Source organism: Chroicocephalus ridibundus, chromosome 1 (assembly GCF_963924245.1).
Source record: "Chroicocephalus ridibundus chromosome 1, bChrRid1.1, whole genome shotgun sequence".
Lineage (NCBI taxonomy): Eukaryota > Metazoa > Chordata > Aves > Charadriiformes > Laridae > Chroicocephalus > Chroicocephalus ridibundus.
In genome coordinates this window covers 145,217,188-145,239,708 of record NC_086284.1, presented here as the reverse complement: position 1 = coordinate 145,239,708, position 22,521 = coordinate 145,217,188, and the positions used below count along the sequence as shown (strand labels likewise).

General features: G+C 41.6%; 1 protein-coding gene across 1 annotated transcript in view; it reads right to left on the bottom strand.

Moving 5' to 3' along the window:
• ARFGAP3 (ADP ribosylation factor GTPase activating protein 3) overlaps positions 1-13,967 on the bottom strand; it is a 37,975-nt gene extending 24,008 nt beyond the window's left edge. Inside the window, exons 1-5 of the mRNA XM_063356825.1 lie at positions 13,670-13,967; positions 7,576-7,694; positions 6,265-6,337; positions 4,167-4,298; positions 1,609-1,692 (exon numbers count right to left, since the gene is read on the bottom strand). Coding sequence (XP_063212895.1) covers positions 1,609-1,692; positions 4,167-4,298; positions 6,265-6,337; positions 7,576-7,694; positions 13,670-13,738 — 477 coding nt within the window. The 5' untranslated portion in view covers positions 13,739-13,967. The remainder of the gene's footprint in view (positions 1-1,608; positions 1,693-4,166; positions 4,299-6,264; positions 6,338-7,575; positions 7,695-13,669) is intronic.
• Between the last annotated feature and the right edge of the window lie 8,554 nt (positions 13,968-22,521).

Here is a 22,521-nt window from a genome sequence, read left to right as displayed (position 1 = left end):
CAAGGGCTAATCTGATATACCCAAGCTCTTTGAATTCTTCTCTACCCAAAAATATGCCTCATAATCATACTTGTGTTTTAGGTGTTCATAGACTGCAACTGTACTAGAAAGCAATTATAGTAGAACACTTAATATTATTGTAATATTTAGGAATACTACTCTAAGTTGAAGATCACAATTGCTGAAGTTGTTTTCACTGGTGTTTTTAAAATACCAGACTCGAGAGTCTCTGAAATATTAATCTGGGCAATAAACACACCATCTATCACCTTAAGGAGGTAGGAACAAATAAAAGAAAACCAACATTAGCAATAGCGGTTGATAGACCGGAGGGATGGGATGTCATTCAGAGGGACCTGGACGAGCTAGAGAGGTGGGCCCGAGCAAACCTTATGAAGTTCAACAAGGCCAAGTGCAAGGTCCTGCACTTGGGTCGGGACAATCCCCGTTATCAATACAGGCTGGGGGACGACGTGATAGAGAGCAGCCCTGCAGAAAAGGACCTGGGGGTACTGGTGGATGAAAAGCTGGACAGGAGCCAACAATGTGCGCTTGCAGCCCAGAAGGCCAATCGCATCCTGGGCTGCATCAAAAGAAGCATGGCCAGCAGATCGAGAGAGGTGATTCTCCCCCTCTACTCTGCTCTCGTCAGACCCCACCTGGAGTACTGTGTCCAGCTCTGGAACCCTCAGCACAAGAACAACATGGACATGTTGGAGCAGGTCCAGCGGAGGGCCACGAAGATGATCAGAGGGCTGGAGCACCTCTGCTATGAAGACAGGCTGAGAGAGTTGGGGTTGTTCAGCCTGGAGAAGAGAAGGCTCTGGGGAGGCCTTATAGCGGCCTTCCAGTACCTGAATGGGGCCCACAGGAAAGCTGGGGAGGGGCTGTTTGCAAGGGCAGGTAGCGATAGGATGAGGGGTAATGGTTTTAAACTAGAGCAGGGTTGCTTTAGATTAGACATTAGGGTGAAGTTCTTTACAATGAGGGTGGTGAGACACTGGCACAGGCTGCCCAGAGAGGTGGTGGAGGCCCCATCCCTAGAGACATTCAAGGCCAGGCTTGATGAGGCTCTGAGCAACCTGATCGAGTTGAAGGTGTCCCTGCTTACTGCAGGGGGGTTGGACTAGATGACCTTTAAAGGTCCCTTCCAACCCAACACATTCTGTGATTCTATGAAAGTGCCTTTAACATTTTCAAAGAGGCTGTAAGTGTTTTGGAGGAAGAAAAAAAAGCTTCTGCTTAACAAGAGTTTTAAGATCTGTTAAGCTTTACTGATAAAAAAAACAAAGTTATCACATAGTATATTTAAATCAGAGCACTCCCAAGCAAGGAATCAGGAGCCCAAGGGAAATTGTAAGCCTACAAAAAAATATATTTTCATTCCACATTTAGCTATTATTTGGGTCGTTCTAAATTATCACCTTAGAAAATGGTTCACATCCAGGAAGAATTTTGAGACCCACAGAAAGGAAAGCAGATAAATGTTAACTCACTGACCTACCCTTTCTCAATAACGTTTTCTTTCACGGTTTAATCTTCAACATAGATCACAGTTAACCTAAGCGTTTAGAAAGCTAACAAGAAGTAAATACATGTAATCTATACCTTGGGAGAAACATGGGACGCAAAAAAGTCTTCCTCTTTGTTTTGAGGTGACACAGGTGGCATTCCACATCCATCTGTCCACAGCTAGAATTAAGAGAGAGAGAGAGAGAGAGAGAGAGAGAGAGAATTTTACAGGACAATTGCATAAATATATTTTTTTCAAATGCACTAATCTTAAAACTACGCTCTTTTTTTCAGGTTAAAAATTTATTGATTTTTTTTTTTCATGGTACATGATTTTTCCTTATGAATTTATTCAAGCTTCAATATATGCCACTCCTGTTTTGTTTGTTTGTTTTTTTATTTCATACATCTTTGATGTGTTCCTTCAGATTAACCATTTCCTTCCTAACAAAATGCTCCGTATAAACTCTGCTGCAGCAATACTGTCAATATTTAGTATCACTAGAGCTTTATAATTAGTTTTTTTCATATTCTCATATGAGGTATTTTCTCTCTAATATTCTTATTTTGCCCAAAGCAAAAAAAATTGAAACATAATACTAATAGTCATTGGAAACAGTTTTCAGAATTGCATCAGTGTGGTTTGGTACTCAGATCAATTTTCACATCTAGTTGCAGAGTCCCAAAACCTCTGCTACAGTTAAAGCAGAGTTTTGCAAGATGCTAACAGGTTTGAGCAATGCCTGATCTCAGGGTGGGCTGGAGGGCCCACAGTGCCACAGGTTATTCTTAGCATTGTGCAGGACAGGACTGTAACCTGTGATCTGTACTCCAAGGTTACTCACAGGCAAATAATTTCTCATGGTTCTTTCTACTATGTGCAAAAGATACATGACCAAAAATAATGACCTCTGTCAAAAAGATTACTGAATGTGCAACAAGCTTACCTCATCATTGAACAGTTGACACTATCAGTAAGACGGAGAAGAAATTTTTTAAAATGTGACAGAGGGGGGGGATGATTAGTACTAAATCTAATTATCTGAGTGATTTACTTCAATTTATACAGCACATAATCACTTAAGCTTGCAGTACATCATTAAAAAATATATTTACTAAAATTTTAAAATAATTAATATCAAACAATTCAATTGGATGGAATCTGTAATTGGAGCAAAATAATTACAGTTCTTCAAAGTGTCAACTTAAATGCACATGGTATAGTATATTTACTTGAACACATTTTATATCTAAAGCTGTTTAGTAAGTCAAAACAAATATTCCAGAAATACACAAGTCGTATGAGGAGTGGCTGAGGGAGATGGGGTTGTTTAGCCTAGAGATAAGGAGGCTGAGGGGAGACCTTATCACTCTTTACAACTACCTGAAAGGAAGTTGTAGAGAGGTGAGGTCGGTCTCTTCTCCCAAGTAACAGGTGATAGGACAAGAGGAAACAGCCTCAAGCTGTGCAAGGGGAGGTTTAGACTGGATATTAGGAAAAATTTTTACACTGAAAGGGTTATTAAGCATTGGAACAGGCTGCCAAGGGAAGTGGTTGAGGCACCATCCCTGTAGGTATTTAAAAGACAGGTAGATATAGTGGTTAGAGATATAGTTTAGTGATGGGTTTTGGCAGATTTAGGTTGATGGTTGGACTAGATGATCTGAAAGGTCCCTTCCAACCTAGGAAATTCTATGATTCTCTGAAGTTAGGGATGTGAACTATATTGTCTATAACATTTATAATATAGAATTATTATAATCCATTTAATTTCATGCTTTGATGCATAGATTAGAAAAAACCCCAAAACTTTCTCGCTTTTCTTTTAAGCATCTGATCAACTTCAAATGAATCAGTCACAGACTTTAACAAGCTGAATTAAACAATCAAAACATGCTTTCTGTGTTCGCGGAAAAGAACTGTTGTCAAACTTATTTAATACCTCAGCAAAGTAATTCTGCATACTTTGCTAATAATGTCTTCTTGTCAACAATCTAACAATGTTTTGACAGCATGCATGAACCATTTCAGCATTTTTAATGGTGAACAGAAAATTCATGACATACATAACTTGCTAATTTTTCAAATATTATTTTTGTAGGGAAAGAAGCAAAAACACACGTTTACCTGTTCAAAACAAATCCCACTTAAATCACAAATATTTTGTAGCTAATTCCTTATAGCACGTTTACATTTTTACATGCTATACTTCTTAATAATAATTCTGTTCCAGATAAGCAAAAATAAAAACACTATATAGTTCGTGGAGGAGTGCTGACATTTTTGTTACGCAATACCACAAGTATGATTTTGCAGCATACCCGCAAACAAAGAAGTTTCCATTTTGAAGAATACCTTAAGTTTCTGCCTACAACTCCTACAAGTTACTGCAAATGTTAAAATTAATGTTTTGAATAACCCAGAAATGATCCTGAAGTATCCAGTTGAGCTCTCTCAATATTATTTTTCCCAACAAAAAAGGTAAGTTACAAATAACCTACTCCCCAGCTTGCCTTTTCACTGCAATGTGTATCAGTACCTTTCGAAGACAGATAATCTTCTGCATTACTAATTAGAAACTTAAAATTACTCTAGGGGGAAAGAAGATAAAGTTTTTCAGAAATCTTAATGACACAGGACACACACTACTCACATCAGTACCATGCTTTCTTGTTGCCTGTGTTGCAAGAGATTTAATCTTCTCCTTGTAAAGCTGAGCACCACGACTGTTATACTTTGCATTAGTATCATTTGTTGTGCATCCATGTTGATGGAAAAAAGCAGACTATGAAGAAGACAGAAAATGCTATGAGAAACAGGTTTAAGAACTAATCCCATTTAACATAAATTATATCACAATGCAGAAAAATACCCTGCTTCTCTACCGAAATTTAATCTTTTAAATTATGGCGTCTATGTAGATCTCCAAAATAAAAAGAAAACTCTGTTCTGGCAACCTCTTTATGTATAAATAAAACAATAGAAAACCCAAATACATTAGTGGGATCTTTTAAAGGCATATACAAATGCAAACCTGCAATCATATACAAAGAATCCTAGTTCTGAAATTAACTGTAGAAAGGAAGAGGTAAAATTGATTGCTAATACCTGTGCTTCAAAGGACATTCCTGATATTCTAAAAGGCATTGCTTGGCTTCATCTCTAGCATGCTAGAGAGAACAATGTACATTCAATAGCATTAAAATGACTTTATAAAAATGGTCTTCCTTCAAAAGAAAAGTGTGTGTATGCACATACATATGTAGTCATATATATTTGTATGCTTGTGTATTCATATAAACGAAAAATTTTATTCCGATTTAGGATCTTGAAACAAAAGCAAATCAATACATTTGTATCAGAGTTCCACAAGTTATTTGAAAGATCAAAAAAAAAATTTTGCAGTATGTAGAATTCACTAGCAAATCATACCATACATTCTTGCACAGAAGAACATGTCAGACTATTACAGTAAAACATAAGAAACAAGTTTCTGATAGGATCAGTAAGTCTAGATAAGCTAAGGTTATGACCTCATATGCTGCAATTGCAAAGCATAAATCTAGTATACAAGTACCAGACTTCATATAAAGATTAGGCAACAGCCATGCAGGAGAGAGATAATGACAGTCAACTTCTGTGATTACGACAGAAACAGTTATAAACATCACAGATGCCAAAATGCATTTTTGCATTTAAATATATACACACCTATGAACTTGACATTCAGAGCTTTTTTCATTTTTTTTATTCTGAAAACAAAGGGAACTAAGAACACTTCAGATTTTCTAGCAATCTGATACATAGCTATGAAGCTCAGACTGCTGTTACCCAAGATGCAGCATCGTCAGGCTGAGATGCTATGAGAAACATGTTTAAAAACTAATCCCATTTAACATGAAAATATATCACAATGCAGCAAAATACTCTGCTCCTCTACCTAAATCTAATCTTTTTAAATTATGAAGTCTATGTAGATCTCCAAAATAAAAAAAGAAAACTCCATTCTGGTAACCTCTTTATGTATAAATAAACCAACAGAAACTCCAAATAGAATATAAATTATAGAATACAAATGATTAATTTTAATCTGATAGTGCTTCTAAACAGTAGTTAGTAAAAACAGAATTTGGCCTTTAGTTGGAGCAAAAAGGGAATTTTTCTTTTAATTGCATTAAAAAAACCACTTTAATTTTATTTTTTAAAAGGCCCGGACAGTTTACTAAACTGGTCTTTAAATAACCTTCCTAGGCAATCCAAAACAGGCCATTGTGAATGTGAGGTATTTGAGGGGTGGCTGCGGGTATATTACACCTCTTGGTACAATGTGTGATAGAGAACAGTGACATCCAAGTAGAAAGACAAAACTTCATAAATTTTCAGCATGATATTTTCATAATGTAAGGAAACATGTCACAGGAAGATGCCCATAAACTAGGTTTATGGGCTGTTGAAAAGCCAACTTTCAGCAGTTGTTAATGTTTCCCTGTTAAATTAGACATATATTGACAAGGAATCTAGTCTGGCGTTTTCAGTGATTTTTATTAATGACTTGTAAGAAAAAATAAAACATTTGCAGATTATACCAAGATTGAAAAGTTGCAAGAAGTATGGTGGATGAAGTCAACGTTCAAAGGAATTCTTAAAAACAAGGGGGAAAAAAAAAAAAGAAAAAGAGACAATAAGTACAGACAATAGCTTCCAAGACTAACAAGCTTCAACGTGCAAAGCAAATTCTTAGGAGTACATACAGCATTTGCATTTCCTCCAACTTGCATGCATCTCAGCTGAAACCAAGACCAATTGGAATCCAGTTCTGTAGATCTAAACAGCAGGAAACATTTTTAATGTTATCTCCAAAGCAATTTAAAATCTCTCCACCTTTTTTTTTTTTGTAAAGTGTTTCTCCCCCCCTCTTCTAAAGTGAAAAGCATGCAGCTATGGAAAAAAAAATCTTCAACAATACACAGTGTGCAAAACAAATCAATGAAGTCACATAAAACTGCCACAGTTTTTCAAACTGTAAAAGCTTGAAAAGAGTGCAAGTTCTCCCTTTTAAAAAGCACTAATAAGATACATTTTCAGGAATCACATTTGAACTCTGTCAACAGCAGTGACAATCACATATGTGTCATGGACAAACTGACAATTTGAATGTCATATCACCACAAAAATTTTGGGCTCAGTGAGTATGAAAAAAATGAATACTGTGATCATTAGGAATGGATTCTTGAGAGGCCTCTTCTAACACTCTTGTATACAATGAAAAGGCAGCAGAGGAAGAATTTTAGTTGATGGAAAACAGCTATTTTTATCTGCAATTCATTTTTGAATGCACTCACTCCAAGCAGAACCTTACATTTCAAATATGTAATTAATTATTTGGCCAAAAAGGCCCCCAGGCCATCGGTTAGGATACTAACCTGAAACGTGACAAGCTCAGGGTGCAGATTTACTGCACCAACTGACTGATTGAGATAAACAGCTGCCAAAAGGATAGCTCTTTACACTACCCCAGTACTAGCACTCAGGTGATACCATAATGAACTACTTCAGGGAGCAAAGCTGGCAAAATGCTATTTAGCTGTCTGAACTGGCTCGATGGGGGTCTGACTATATCACTGTATATGTTATCACTGCATTATCACTGCATTATCACTGCATTATCACTGCATTATCACTGCTGAAGATAATAATAACATGTTGAAGATAACTAGTATTTGTCTCAGTCTTAATTTGGAGGAATGATAAAACACTTCAATATGTTTACTCTATTCTTCATTTTCATCATCTTCAGTGTAGAAACAGACCTGCCAACAAATGTGCATTACTAACACGACAAGCAGGTAATGGGAATGGATGCACGGTACAAATTCTGCTGAACTCTACCTATTTACCTAACTCCCCAGCAGCTATGAGATACATCAAAGCCAATACAAACATTAAAAAGATCTGAATCAGTGGTTGAGAGAAGAATGGATTTTCCTCTTTGAGCAGGTGTCTGAACAAACAAAAACATTAAAAGATGCCATTTTTACTATAAAAATACACAAATTACTTACCTAATGAAACTCAAATGAACACCAAGTGATCGATGGGTCCCTGAACAATCAATACAGAGGAAAACTCCATATGTTATGCTTGCCCAGCTAGGGTTCTTTGCTCCACAGTCAAAACATACCTTAAAGAAAATAAAGATCAGTAACAGGACTTGAGCATAACCATGTCTTATAGACGTGTTATAGGTCACACTAACACCCTGGCAGTGATCAAACTTAATTAACTCATCCTTATGGCATCTGTTGACATGACAACTTCATATTATCCTAGTATTATAACTATAAAGAGGAGTTACACAATCTGTCCACACTTGTGTATCTTTGCCCTAACTAGACAGGACTACGTGCCTTCTCAGTTTCCAACTATAACCAGCGTACACAGGGGCCACAGTTTGAGAAACCGTGGGTCAGATAACCCACCTCAGCCTAGTTCAAATACGCATTTAACGCAGTACTTCCAGCACTACTGAAATATGGAAGCGTTTAAGAAATATCTTCCCAAGGGCTGTCTCTCTTCATGATGTACCACTGCATCTACTCTTTCCTGAGAATGTACATGTCACTGAAGTTATCAGCAGCACTAATGATACCATTACCTAGTTTCCTATATAGAGTCCTTGACCCTTAGAGCAAGCCACCGAAATCCAGCTGTGTGAAGAAAGTGTCCATGCTGTGTACTGCCTAGCCAAGCAAGCACCCTCTGGCAGACAAGACTGTATGATGTACCACACATGTATTGCTGCATCAGCAATATGTTCATAACATAGACTGGTTAAAAAGCAAATAAGCCCATAATTAGTGCATAGACAAATGCAAATTTTTCTTGTCCTCTGCCACCACGTTAGACTCCTAACATTCAGCCAAAACTACAAGAGGTATCTGTGTCTACATCTCACATACTTTACAGGTCTGCAGATCACAACTTTCAAGTCCTGTTTTGGTTATTTCGAATTTTGTACTTCTTTGGACAAGGAAAGCAAGAACAAAAATTTATCTGATGCAAACCAATTTTCAAATGCAAGGAAGAACACCAATTTAAAGAGAAATAGCTATTCCTAGTTAATGCCATGTGCATGCTCCTATTCCTGTATGAAAGCACTTCATTATCTGATTGATGCTTTTTCAGTGGTATTTATATGGGCTGCAAAGAAGTACTTCTACAGTAAAAGCATCTAGGGGTACAGTCAGTAGCATCTATTAAGAAATAACTCCACAGAGAGACAAGTTTTACACAAAAATTGATAGAGTTCCAATCTGCAACTTTATCATTTAACATCCTCCTATAAATTTAATGCATTCTCAGATAGCAAGGGAAGTTCTAGCTATATGCAGAAAGAAAAAAAGAAAAAAAAAAGGGTTTTTTGAGTCAGCTGGGGACATATGGTACACCCTACAAGCAGGCCATAATGCTTCCAGCACCTCCTCATCAGGCTGGAAAAATAAAAAGAAGTCTCCTTGCTAGAAACCCCATTCACATAACTAAAACAGAGACTTTTGTCTCTATTTTTTTTGTACGTACCCAGTCAAACAAGACCTGAGTTTGCACTCAGGTCAGCTCACCTATCATTCAAACAAATTAATTTCAATTACAAGCCCAGGAGCAGTTTGAGGCTAACTCCTCATTTTAATGCAGGTCTATTTAAATTTGTACAGTCCAAATTTACCAAGCACAAGCAAAGTTTACCAGCAGACCCAGCATTAGCTCTTCCAACATAAGAATGTTTTAAGTCTGAGCTTAAGTTAGGCTAATGACTAGCAACACAAACAGAAAGCACGGAGGTCACAGTTCCTGCATGTGCAAGTCGCCTCTTTTTCTCTCAACAGAGACTTAATATTTATTAATGCTAAGTCATTTATGTATCCCACTGTTGTATGTAGAAGTATACTGACATATAGCAGCAAGAAGAAATAAGATAAAAGCTACACAGAATGAGTGACAAAAGGAAGGATTAGAGGGAGCCCCTGAAACAAGCACAGGTGCAAGAACAAAATACAGGGAGTGAGGAAAAAGATGAATGAGTAACTCTTCATGTACGCCATATGCTAAGAAGACACACAGCCTGAGAAGTCAGAACTCATTATCTTTTTTCTAATTCTCTCCATTCTTTGAAGTGGTTGCTTAAAAAACAACATGAGCCTTGTCTTCATTTTAAATTGTCTATTTTCAGGCTTTTTCTTAAAAAGGCAAAAGGAGGATGGGGAAAACAAAACAAGAGAAGATTCTGCTTGAAACCAAAGCTAACAGAACAGCCCTGGTCTCACTTCTAATGAAAGAGTGCGAAGCAGACTTACAGTTGTTAAGTCCTGTGGAAATTCCCTGGAGTAAAAACAGAAAACAAGAATCTTGAGTATCAGCAGGTGGTTAAAAAAAACCCATGTTTACAAAATTTCAGTTATAAACATCCCTAAAGATCCTCCTCACCGATACAATTATAAGCACTTCTTAATTTCAACACCTTGAAAGTCAATTACATCACCTAGAAAGCTAGCTGCCACATAGCAGTATAGCTCAGTATCTTCACTTATGCAGGCATCTCTATCAGCTATTTACCAGACACCTGTGAAAATTACTCATATGCTTTAAAACTATAGCTTTTAGGATTGTGATGCAAGCAGGAACATCTAATTTTCTTGTGAAAGTAATATAAGAACAACAAAAATACAAGCATATTTCATTAATATTTAGACTAATTTTGTTTAGTTTTCTCAATTGTGGTGCTTCCCACCACAGAAAATTTAACAAGAATTAGGAAAGAAATAAAACCAATTTCACAGCCACCCTATGAAATTGCTTCTATCTTAAAAGCAGATACAGTATATTTTCTGTACTGATTTAGGTACAATTAATATATCAAAGTAATTATAGAAAATAAATTTAAAGGATATGTTTAAGTAATCTATTGCTTTTAAAATACACTTGCATTCTTGTTGCTTATTTTGTGTTAAAGCATTTCAGGACAGCCTAGATTCAGTAACAGTCACTTTGAAAAAAAAAAAAGAGCAAAAGCCCTACTTGAGATGTTTGTACCAGAGCAAACACAAAGATTTGGCTATAATCCACAGCAAGCACTCATTAGATCATACAACATCCACCTTGCACAAGATATCTATGCTAATAAATACATACATAATATATATCGTTATTGGATATGGAAATGTAATAACATACAGCCTACAGAAACAGTTTTGTCACTTCAGAAGAGGTGAGCAGGTTCAGCAAGCTTATCCCTGTGGTCACAGTTACATAGATGCTTTCAACTTCCCATCTAGTGGGGGTACTGCCACAGGGTAGCTCCGCATCTCCTTGTGCTTGCCATTCCTAGCATGCAAAGCTACCATACAGCTAGCTGCCTGAACACTAAACCAGCTAAAACTCAGGAGGCAGTTTCACACTTGGTCGAAGCTGATGTAAATCCAAGCAGCTACTCTCTTAGTTCCCAGCCACCGTATCCAGATATACTTTCCTTCTTCTCTTGCATCAGTAATAATAATCACACTTCTTGATCCTACTCGAAAACAGCACTGCACCGCTTTGACTCAGAGCAAAGGTAGGTCCAACTCACATCACAGCCACATGACCAGAAATGCCAATGTAAGGGAGGGAACAGGAGTGTTTGCCACAGGAAGAAGACGGGACTGCCCATTTTGGAACTGACACTGTCCTAAAATGATTTAGGTGAGACATGATATACTACACTCTGCTCTGGGACAAAATACCACACCCACAACACACACTGAACAACTGATAAACCACCACAACACACATATCCCTGATCTGGGTGTCCAAGCAGGGACTTGAATACTACCATCAACAAATGAAAAGAAAGAACCAGAGAGAAGAGAATGAAAAACTAACAGGTTCAGAGGAAAAGATCAATGCCAGATTAAAAAAAGACTATATAGCACAGCCTAAGGGTGCAAGTCTTCAAAACAGGTGAGCTTTACAAATGCTCAAGTTAACAAAATCAAGTAGCTTAAGGACTATGAACATTTTTATATGTACAAAATACATCCTATTTAATAATTGTGATATGTTTGTTAAATGTCGTCAGGCAGCTGTATATTACAAAATACCCAAAGACACACCAAGAAAGCAAAAAAACCTATTTCTCATAAAGGAAACTAAGACCAAATTACAGCTATGTAAATTTCAAGACAATTACTCAAATATCATCTTAAACACTATAATCCACAAATTACACCACACATTTACTTAAATGAGAATTATTTTCCTAAGATCATTTGTACTAAGAACTACTGTGGAGCACCTAGCACAGTGTAAATGAACGTCCCTGCTTATAGTAGGCAGTCATTAATCCCAGATGCTGCACAGAAGAGATACCAGTTCTTCCCCAACTGTGCATGTAAACAAAACAGTTAAAGCATATTACTAAGCTTTTAATGCAGAACCTTTCCAATATTTGCACTTTCACATGTCTTTCTTTCCAAGCAGGAAAGCCCTACAAATAAAAGGGGCAGACTGAATAAGAGGAACACAAGAGAAAGGAAACAAAACAAGATGTAATCAAACACAAGAGGATAGACTGATGTCAGCAACAACTTCTACTTAAGAAGACTGGGCAGATACAAGACCACAGGAGAATTGTGAGATCTAAGCTGTTGATGTTCCATGCTCTCCTCCCTCTCTGTCTTTACAGATCAACAAGAATGTGCTTCACTGCAGTGTTAATGAGATCTCTGCGCCTAAACTATTTCTTTCAAACTGACCTAGTCTGAATGGCAGCACATATTGTGCCAGTATTGCTTTGTCAACATTGGCACTAAATTTCTACGTAGCACCTGACATGACAGCAAGGACAGACAGATATGCCTGAGCAACCACGGGTACCACATCCAACTTATTAACATGGTAATTATTAACATGGTAACGATGAGTTCAGTACAGGGGAACTGTTTGAGGCACTCCATCTTCAGGCTTTCAACCCTTGCCACCTGTGGCCAATATTTTCTGATTCTCTTGTGATCCCAGTACAGGAAAAAGCATCACAATAGCATTAGAGAACTAATGAATCTCTTAGACACAGTGCCAGTGAATTTCAGGAGCTTGTAAAAGATCTCTCTTCACCCTGCCCTGTTGGGACCAGGATCTTTCCTTGATTAACTTTTTACCCCACTGCAAAGGAAGTTTTTAGGAATACTTGTGTTAGAAACCAATGGGTGTGTGCTTATCTTTGAGCTCTGCTTTTTCAGAAGCCAGATGTGTGTCCATTACCCATACAATCTAAACGATCTGCGCTCAAAGTGTGGAAGTCAGTTTTCGACTAAAGACAGACCTCCAGATTCATACTCCCATAGAACAAAACCAAGGCGTTTCTTCACAATGCTAATCCGAAGTTTCCTAGTGTTTTTCAGACACATTCCCAGTGTATGTCATAAAGCCAATACAATGGAGCAGACGGCACTAAAAAGCAGCACAGGAGCACATAGCTCCTGCTGTGTCACCTTGTGGTCTGAGGCACCTTTCCCAGTTCACAGCTAGCCACTGCACACCTTCACACATAACGGATACTAAAAAACTAACAGGGCTCCACACCACTGAAAAACTAAAGTCGGCACTGAAACACATTGAAGCACATTCAGTATTCTAGTTTGTCACTGTTTTGGAACCTGATTTTTATTTTTAGCCAAGCTGACCCTCCTTCCAGCAATTCTTACACACCAGGTACCCAAAAGGAGCTGCACCCCCCTAATTAGTCTAGTGGGAGGTGTCCCTGTCCATCGCAGGGTGACTGGAACTAGATGATCTTTAAGGTCCCTTCCAACTCTAAACCACTCTATGACATTATGAATTAAGGGCTGAGCCCAGAACGCCCAGCGCATCCCAGCGCAGCCCAGCGGGCTGCCCGAGCCAAGGCCGAGAAGGGCTTTCCCCACCACCGGGACAAGCCGCCCCCGCCCGCCCGGCCCTTCCCGCCTCTCACAGCGCCGACCCCCAGCAGTGGGCAGCCGGACCGGGGCGCCGGTGGCTCGGCGGGGCGTGACGGTCGGCGGGTACTCCCCCGCCCCGCCGGCAGTGCGACGTGTCACAACGGCGGAGCGCAGCCGCTGCCGCCTCCCTCGGCCCCGGAACCCTTACCTTGTTGGTGGGGACGGAACGGAGCCGCTTGAAGATGGCGGCAATGTCCTGCTTGCTGGGCTCGCACATGGCGCCGGACGGCAGGCGGAGGGAGCGAGGCGGGAGGGCTGCGAAGGACGGCGGTCGCTGCCGTTACCACCGGCCCGCGCCAGCGGGACGCCTCACGCCGCTGCCGCAGGTTCCGCCCCGCCCCGGAGGCGGCCAGGCAGCGCGCGCCCCCTCGAACCCGGCAGGGCGCGGCCTGCGGTTGCTGGCGTGGCGCGAGGCGGGGTTATGCTCGCGTCCTGGCCCGTCCGCCGCCTCCCCGTTACCCTGGAGACGAGCTGCTCTGCTGCGTCAGCGCTTTCCGTTGGGCACGTTAACCGTCTTGCCGGGGGTAGCGGGACAAGGGTGTGAGGCGGAGGGTGTTTGGCCGTGAGAGGGCTGAGGCACGGGGAGGTGGAGCGGCGGGCACGCCACGCTGGCCTCGCTTCCTCCGGGCCCGAGGCAGCAGCTACGTGGAAGCGTGGGGCTCGGAAAAGAATCCGGCGGAAGGAGACCAGCACCTGCTCCGTTTGATGTAGTAAAGGTTCCAGCAATGTTCCCTCAAGACAGGTGATAAAGCACATTATTATGCTGGTGAACAGACTCGTTTCTACTCTTGGACTCAACAAGTAGGTTGCAAGCACTCTGTAAAAGTTTTACTTAAAACCATTTTCCCTCTCTCTTCACTAGCATTAAAGTACACTGCCAGGGACAAATGAGTCAGTGCCAAACCAGCAGAACAAAAATACGACAGGTTAAAATTGCTTTCCAAAGCAGCATGTTCAGATCATAAATCTGAAATGATACAGCCTCTCAGAACAGGAAGCAGAATAATAGAAATATAACCAGGAACTGTGTAACTTACTGGTACCCCGACTTCAAAAACCTTGAGTGCCTGAACCAGATTGCACTAAATTTGATTGCATGCAGAGACCTTCGTCACAGTTCTTTCCCTCACAGTTAACCTTACAGGAAGATTACCTGGAGCATGAAGCTCAGCAAAGGCAGAGATGCCAGGCCAATGAACCCTTTGCTGGAACACTAGCCAGGATGCTGCAGAGGTCCTGCAGGAGCCACTCCAGGTCGCTTCTGGCCGGCACTGGACTAAAGGTACAAAGTCCTTAAAGGTGGCCCTTGCAAAACAGCACAATGACAACTTTGTGGCTCTACAGAATTCAGACCAGCAGGCTTAAGGTGATCCATGGTAGGATCTTCAGGGCATGGCATCTTAGCACTCCTCATCAGAAACCACTGAGGCTCACAAAGCCGTATCCCCTTACTCTTCTGACATAGGCAGGTAAGACTGCATATTATCCATATATGGAAAAAAAAATCAGTTTAGACAAAATTTGTATAATTCTGTCATTTTCTTTCAGGAAAGTCTAGGTTGGAAGGGACCTCTGGAGATTGTCTGCTCTAATCTTCTGTTAAAAATAGGGCCATAGATGGAGTTATCTAGCTGTCTAAATAGCTAGCTTTGCATGAAAATCAAGCTTCAGCCCCTTGGCCTCAAACCTGCATCACCTTCAGTGCCTTAAGAGATTCACCATCTCCCATAGAAGCTAACAACCCCCAGTTCTTACCGGTCGGTGTGAAACTCATGCAGAGTGACAAGACCTATTACTGCCTCAGTTCTGGCCATGCTGTGTGAGGCAAGCACACAGTGAGCAGAGTTTTGAGTGCTGGTTCAGTGATTTCTGCTGGAGCACGCGCTGCCTGCTGTCCTGCATTGGGCCCTCAGCACTGCAACTGAGACACACCCTGATCAGCAGGAGTCAGTCACTAGTTATCCTGACAGGCAGCTGAACGCATGAACGTTTTACTGTGTACATTTGCTGGCAGCCAGCCAGCCAGCAACCTCTTTACTTCCAGATTAACTCTGTTCAGTCTGGCACTATTACAGGTAGAGGACCTGATCAAAGTATAGAATAACTGTCCAAAAATCCATCGTTAGGCATAAAGCCAAGTAACATGGGGAGTAGACTTAAAATATCTGAGCCTGTAGAGGCATAAATTGTTGCCTATTTCATACCAACAAATATAATCACCCCCTGTAACTATCAGTTGGGGTCAAGAATGTCTAGCAAGAAGTGAATCATTACAAGTGAAGTTTACATTTCAGGAAGACACTGCCCATATAGTCCTAGGTGCTCCCTACAGTGCACTCCCCTCCAGAGATACTTGCCAAATCCCATCTGACTGCAGGAGACTGTCATCCCAGCTTACAGTTGCTGGCCTCACAGGGAAAAAGTTGCCAAATTTCCACAAAGGAAAAAGAGTCCATTACATCAGCTTTATTACTATTAAAAAAAAAAAAACAAAAAAAACGGAGGGGTACAATCTTGCCAGTTGATTGGAACAATTAACAGAAAAACAAGGTCATTCTGAAGATCGATGTGTCTAGCATGATCTTAGGAAAGGATAGTCTTATTTATCATCCCATACTTTCCCCAGCTGCACTGCTGCCTCCCCAGGCAATGGCACACAAAGGCAGCTAGCTCCTGCCACTGCAGCAACCTGGGATACCAAAAGTGTATCTTTGGGAAGCACAGGCCAGTAACACCATAGGGGGTGAACTTTATCAGCCCGTGATAGTGTTCAGAAACACACAGTACCTCTATCCCAAGGCCATACTTTGCAATTCAACTATGTAGATGTGCACGCTAGACAGATTCCTGTTGCAGAATGCAAGCTCAGATGATTGCTAGGAGATGAGTTCTAGACAAGATCAAAGAAAAGCATTTAGCATACACTTACGAACCTGAGGGAGGTAAGCAGGTCCTGGAGGCAATGTTAGAGCAGCCCCTAGGTTGCGAGAGAAAGCTAATATAGCAAATAGAGGTAACAGGAGAAGGAAGGCATGAGCTGGTCCATTACCATCAGGGAAAAGGTGGTGCTTGTAATTCACTGGCTGCTCTGCACATTGAGTAAGTAAAAATAACCAAAAAAACCCCAGAACAAAACAAAAGAAACTAACTTACCTTAAAGGGTGCCTGTAGATTGGGCACTGGAGTGTCCTCTGCTTCAGCGAGCTGCCGTTATGTGCAATGCAGGTCCTTACCCAGACCCAGTAGCAGATCAGCACTGCAAGTAAGACTGACTCCCCTGGTCTCACATTGCTTATGTCGTGAATCCCCAGCAGATTTTCATCTTGACAAAAAACTGTCCAAGGAGGACAGATTTCTTCCCTGGTCCCATTATCCACACCATGTTGTGCTGTCATTTAATTTGTGAGAAAGAATGCCGGTTTCTTCAAGATATTTTGGAAATAGCCTCCATATCCCCTTCTCCCCCAATGGTGACCTTGCCTAGTCCCAGGGGAGAAGCAAACTAGAGTCTAAATACCAGAAACCATCAGAATAAGCCCTGAAAGTTGATGAATGTTTCCAGGGAATAGAGGTCGGCCTCTTGTTCTTCAGCACATCTGTAATATGAGTGGGTTGCAGAAAGAGAGAATGCGTGGAGAAAGAATAGCAGCAGCGGTGGGAAAGTGGGCCATAACTGTTGCTTTGCAAGTTATGCCGCAGTGTAGTAATGTCATGTCTTGCTAGTGGTTTCCAAGAATGTCCAAAATAGACACATTTCTATTGCCAGTGCACACAGAACTTTTTAAAAATTGCTTGCATGCCAGCTCGTCTCACAAAGATATACATGGAGGAAGAATTGCTCTACAGGTACCCTCAGAAACAAATGTCTGGTAAGCACAGCATTCCGTAGAAGGGCTGTGTGTATTACAAGCCCTGTATTCAGGTGCAAATGCAGAGCTATTCGCTGCCAGCATACCAGAGTATGACACTGGGTATTGCTGTTTCACAAATCAAAACCTAAGGACTCCTATTCTTAATAACAACCCAGAATACAGTTCCAATTTGATAGGAAGAAAAGAAGATTTCATGACGAGGAGAATCAAACATTGGAACAGTTTTCCCGGAGCAACTGAAATGTCTCTCCTTGGAGGTTTTCAGGACCAAACCAGACAAAGCCCTTAGGCATTGAACTGCTTCTAGTTCAGTGTTGACTCCACTTTCAGCAGGAGGTTGGACTGGAGATGTCTTGAGGCCTTGCCTCCCTGAGTGAATACCCCCTTCTGTGCATATTCAGGCTGGGCCTAAAACAGATGGGTTGTCCCTGTAATACTTTGTTGGCACCCAATTTTTGGGTGCCAGAGATACTCTCTGAGCTGATGTGGCATAGGCAAAGCAACCTGGTAAAATGCATTCTCCTACTCACATCTATCTATATGCCGCAACAAAGTCTCAGGCTTCTGGATCTTGCCAGACAGTCCCCCCAGGACATATGAATACAAGAAGGATAACCATTCAGTGTGATCTCAAGAACTGTCTGTTCTCTAGGTCTTTGGCTGATTTGAGGCACTTGCATCTGCATGGAGTTATGTGGAATGACAGGTTTAGTGGCCACCTACTCTCTCACAGCTTTAAAATATTTTCTGTCATTCCCAACCTTCAAAGCTTTTAGTTCTATAAAATTCTATTAATGCTGTTGTCCAGTTATTATCAAGCCTCCCGTTGTTTGCTTTCTCCTCATATTGCTGCTGTAAAAGGACAGAATATAGGCATAGTCCCAGGTCACGCTAGCTAGGTCTTCATTACACTCCCAGTGCCAAAGGTTCCCTTAGAGCCAGAGAATATGTATGAATTGTGCTTGATGTCCTTTGGAAAACTTGGTCACACTGAGCAAAATTTGTCACTGCTCACAGGTATGTTGTGCATAATGAAAATATGTTGCCTTCAAGTACAAATAATCTGTACCGAAACTCTCTTCTCTAGAACAGAAAAATCAAGCATCCAAATGCCTACTCCCACAATATGGAAATGAAGTTTAGTAACTACATTAAAAACCAGTTGAAACACATCAGTAACATTTAATTTAGTAGTACTGTACTGTTTATACTGATAACATCAAGAAGCGTAACCACTTCAAAAAGGTGATGTTTCTTGGAACATTCCACTCTCAGAAGTAGTTTACATCTAAACAACATGGCCCAGTACAAAGCCCAAAAGTTGCTATACTGTAATTTACATACACCCCTCTGCCCCTGTCAATGCTTTCATAGTACCACAAACCATGGGGCTCTGTGTTTGTCTAACAACTTCATCCTTAAAACAAAATTTTTTTCGCTCTCACCAGACAACCGATCAAAAATTGCGAACGTATACTCACTACTCCTTTACTAAAGGTGCTGGGAGGGAAAGCCGTTGCTCTTCTTTACAGTCCCTTGTCAGCACTTTCATATCAACATAAACCTTTGTGTTCCGCACATGACTAATGACTTAAACCTCTTAACATATATCGCTCTCACCACGGCTGGGATCAAAAATTGCAAATGTCGAGCAATTACTCCCACACTGATGGTGCCAGGAGGGAAAGCTGTTGCATCTTCTCAGTGTCTCTGGGAAGGCCTTTCATCACCCCACAAAGCTTGGGGTTGGCGACTTCATCTTCAAAACAACATTTTTTTAATCATCCCAGGCTAGGCCCTAAAAATGTCAGATGTCCGGCGATTACTCCCACACCGAAGGTGCCAGGAGGGAAAGCAGTTGCTTCTTCTCACTTTCTCTGGGAAGCAGTTTCATCATGCCACAAACCTTGGAGCTATGCGATTTCCTGGTGACTTCATTCTCAAAATAACCTTTCTTTAACCTCCCTAGGGCCAGGCTCCAAAATATCAAATGACCAGCAAGAGCTCCCATGCCGCGATTGAGAGACGGGACACTGCTTGATGCAAGCAAGATGTCAGTTTATTAGACGCATTGGAAAGCCTTTTATACAGCTACTTAACAGTTACACAAATTACACAAATTCTATCATTTCTGATTGGCTTAGCTCTAAATATTTCATTACAATAATCCCTCCTACTTGCGGTTTCGCTACATGCTAGAAGCTATGGTTTTGCTATGTGCTAGAAGCTACAGTTATAACTTGTTGCTTACTCCCTACTTCCTCAAGGTTATTTATTGCAGACCTGCAAGGCCAGCTGTTCCCTGACTCCTCAGAGTTATTTGTCCCAGATCTGCAAGGTTGGCATGCCCTCGAGTTTCTTGCATACTTGTACTTTTCCGCTAGCCGCCCCGACACTCCCACACCAAAGGTGTCAGGAGGGAAAGTTATTGCTTGTTATCACTGTCACTGGGAAGTGCTTTTATCACCCCACAAGCCTTGGGTGTGCACTTTCCTGGCGACTTCATCCTCAAAGAGCAGCCTTTTTTCATTCTTCCCAGAGCCGGGCTCAAAAACTGACTATGTCCAGCAATTGCTCCCACACTAAAGATGCCAGGAGGAAACAAGTGTTTCTTGTTCTGACTGTCCCTGGGAAACCCTTTCATCATCCAACAAAACCTTTCGGCTACTCACTTTCCTGGCGACTTCATCCTCAACATCACGTTTTTTCTGTCTCCCCAGGGCTGGACTCAAAAGTTGCAAACGTCCAGCAAGTGCTTCTACACCAAAGGTACCAAGAGGGAAAGCAATTGCTTATTCTGGGGAAGTGCCTTCATTGACCCAGAAACCTTGGAGCTTTGTGTGTTCCTGGTGACTTCATCCTCAAAACAAGCAATATTCACTGTCCCCATTGCTGGGCTCAAAAATTGCAGAGATCCAGCAATTTCTCTCATACTAAACATGCCAGGAGAAAAAAGTTTTCCTTGTTCTGACTCTCCCTGGGAAGCGGTTTCATCACCCCACAAACCTTGGGGCTCTATGATTTCCTGGTGACTTCATTCTCCAAAAGACCTATTTTCACTCTCCCTAAGGCCGGGATCAAAAATTGCAAATGACTAGCAATTGCTCCCACACTAAACGTGCCAGGAGGAAAAATTGTTTCTTGTTCTCACTCTCGCTGGGAAGTACTTCCCCATTGCACTTTCCTGGCGACTTCATCCTCAAAGAAGACTATTTTCACCGTCACCAGGGTTTGACACAAAAATTGCAAACATCCAGCAAGTGTTCCCACAACAAAGGAAAAGCTCTTGCTTGTTTTCACTGTCCCTGTGAAGCACTTTCATTGACACACAAACCTTTGGGGTTCTGTGCTTTCCTAGAGTCTTCGACCTCCAGAAGACTTATTTTCACCAGGGCCATGCTCAAAAATTGCAAATGATCAGCAATTGCTTCAATGCTAAACATGCCAGGAGGAAAAAGTATTGCTTCTTCTCACTGTCCCTGGGAAGTGCTTTCATCACCACACAATCTTTGGGTTTCTGTGCTTTCCTGGCAACTTCATAGTCAAAACAACCTTTTATTCACTGAGCATGTGGCCGGGCTTAAAAATTGCAGACATCCAGCAATTGCTCCCACATTAAAGGTACCTGGAGGGAAAAGCGTTGCATGTTATCCCTGTCCCTGGGAAGCGCTTTCATCACCCTACAAACCTTGGGGCTCTGTGCTTTACTGGCACCTTCATCCACAACACAAGCAATTTTCACCCTCCCAAAGGCTGGGCTAAAAACTTGCAAACATCCAGCAATTGCTCCCACACCAAAGGTGCCAGGAGGGCAAGCTCTTGCTTCTCACTGTCCCTGGTGGGTGCTTTCATTGCCCCTCAAACCTTAGGTCTGCACGCTTTCCTGGCAGCTTACTCCTCAAAAAAAAGCCTTTTTTCACTCTATCCAGGGCTGGGCTAAAAACTGCAAAAGACCAGAGATTGCTCAGACATGAAAGTAAAAGCTGTTGCTTGTTCTGAGTGTCTCTGGAAAATGCTTTCATTGCCCCACAAGCCTTGGTGCTCTGTGCTTTCCTGACAACTTTGTCCTCAGAAGAAAAGCCTTTTTTCCAGTCTCCCCATGGCTGTCCTCCAAAAGTTGTAAACAACCAGCGATTGCTCACACACCAAAGGGAAAGCTCTTGCTTCTTCTGACTGTCTCTGGAAAACACTTTCATTGCCCAAAAAACCTTGCAACTGCATGCTTTCCTACTGACTTCATTCTCAAAACAACTTTTTTTTGCACTCTCCCCAGGGCCAGGCTCAAAAATTCGAAACAACCAATGATCGGTCCCACACTAAGGTGCCAGGAGGGAAAACTGTTGCTTCTTCTTACTGTCCCTGGGAAGCATTTTCGTTGCCCCACAAACCTTGGGCTCCACGCTTTCCTGGCGACTTCATCCTCAACACAAGCAATTTTTACTCTCCCCAGGGATAGGCTCAAAAATTGCAGAGATCCACCAATTGCTCCTACACCAAAAGTGCCAGAAGTAAATAGTGTTGCTTGTTCTGACTCTCCCCGGGAAGCATTTTCATCACCCCACAAACCTTGCATCCCCACTCTTTCCTGGCAACTTTATCCTCAAAAAGACTATTTTCACACTCCCCATGACTGGGCTCAAAAACTGCAAATGACCAGCAATTGCTTCCACACCAAAGGTGCCAGGAAGGATCGTTATTGCTTGTTTTGACTGTCCCTGGGAAGCACTTTCATCGACACACAAACCTTTGGGAAGCATGCTCTCCTGGCGGCTTCATCCTCCAAAAGACCTTTTTTTCACTCTCCCCATGGCCAGGCTCAAAAATCATAAACATCCAGCAATTGCTCCCACAATTCCCTACCTGGAGGGAAAAGCGTTGCATGTTATCCCTGTCTCTGGGAAGCACTTTCATCGCCCCACAATCCTTAGGGCTCCACGCTTTCCTGGCAACTTTGTCCTTAACATAAGAAATATTCACTCTCCCAGGTGTCCTGGTTCCAGTGGGGATAAGGGTTAATTCCCCCAAGGCTCTGACAGGGACACTGGTCTTCCATCCCATGTGAGTCATGCCCAGTCTGTAGCCAGGAGCTGCGGGGTAAGAGGGCAGGACGTCGCCGCTTGGGAGTGTG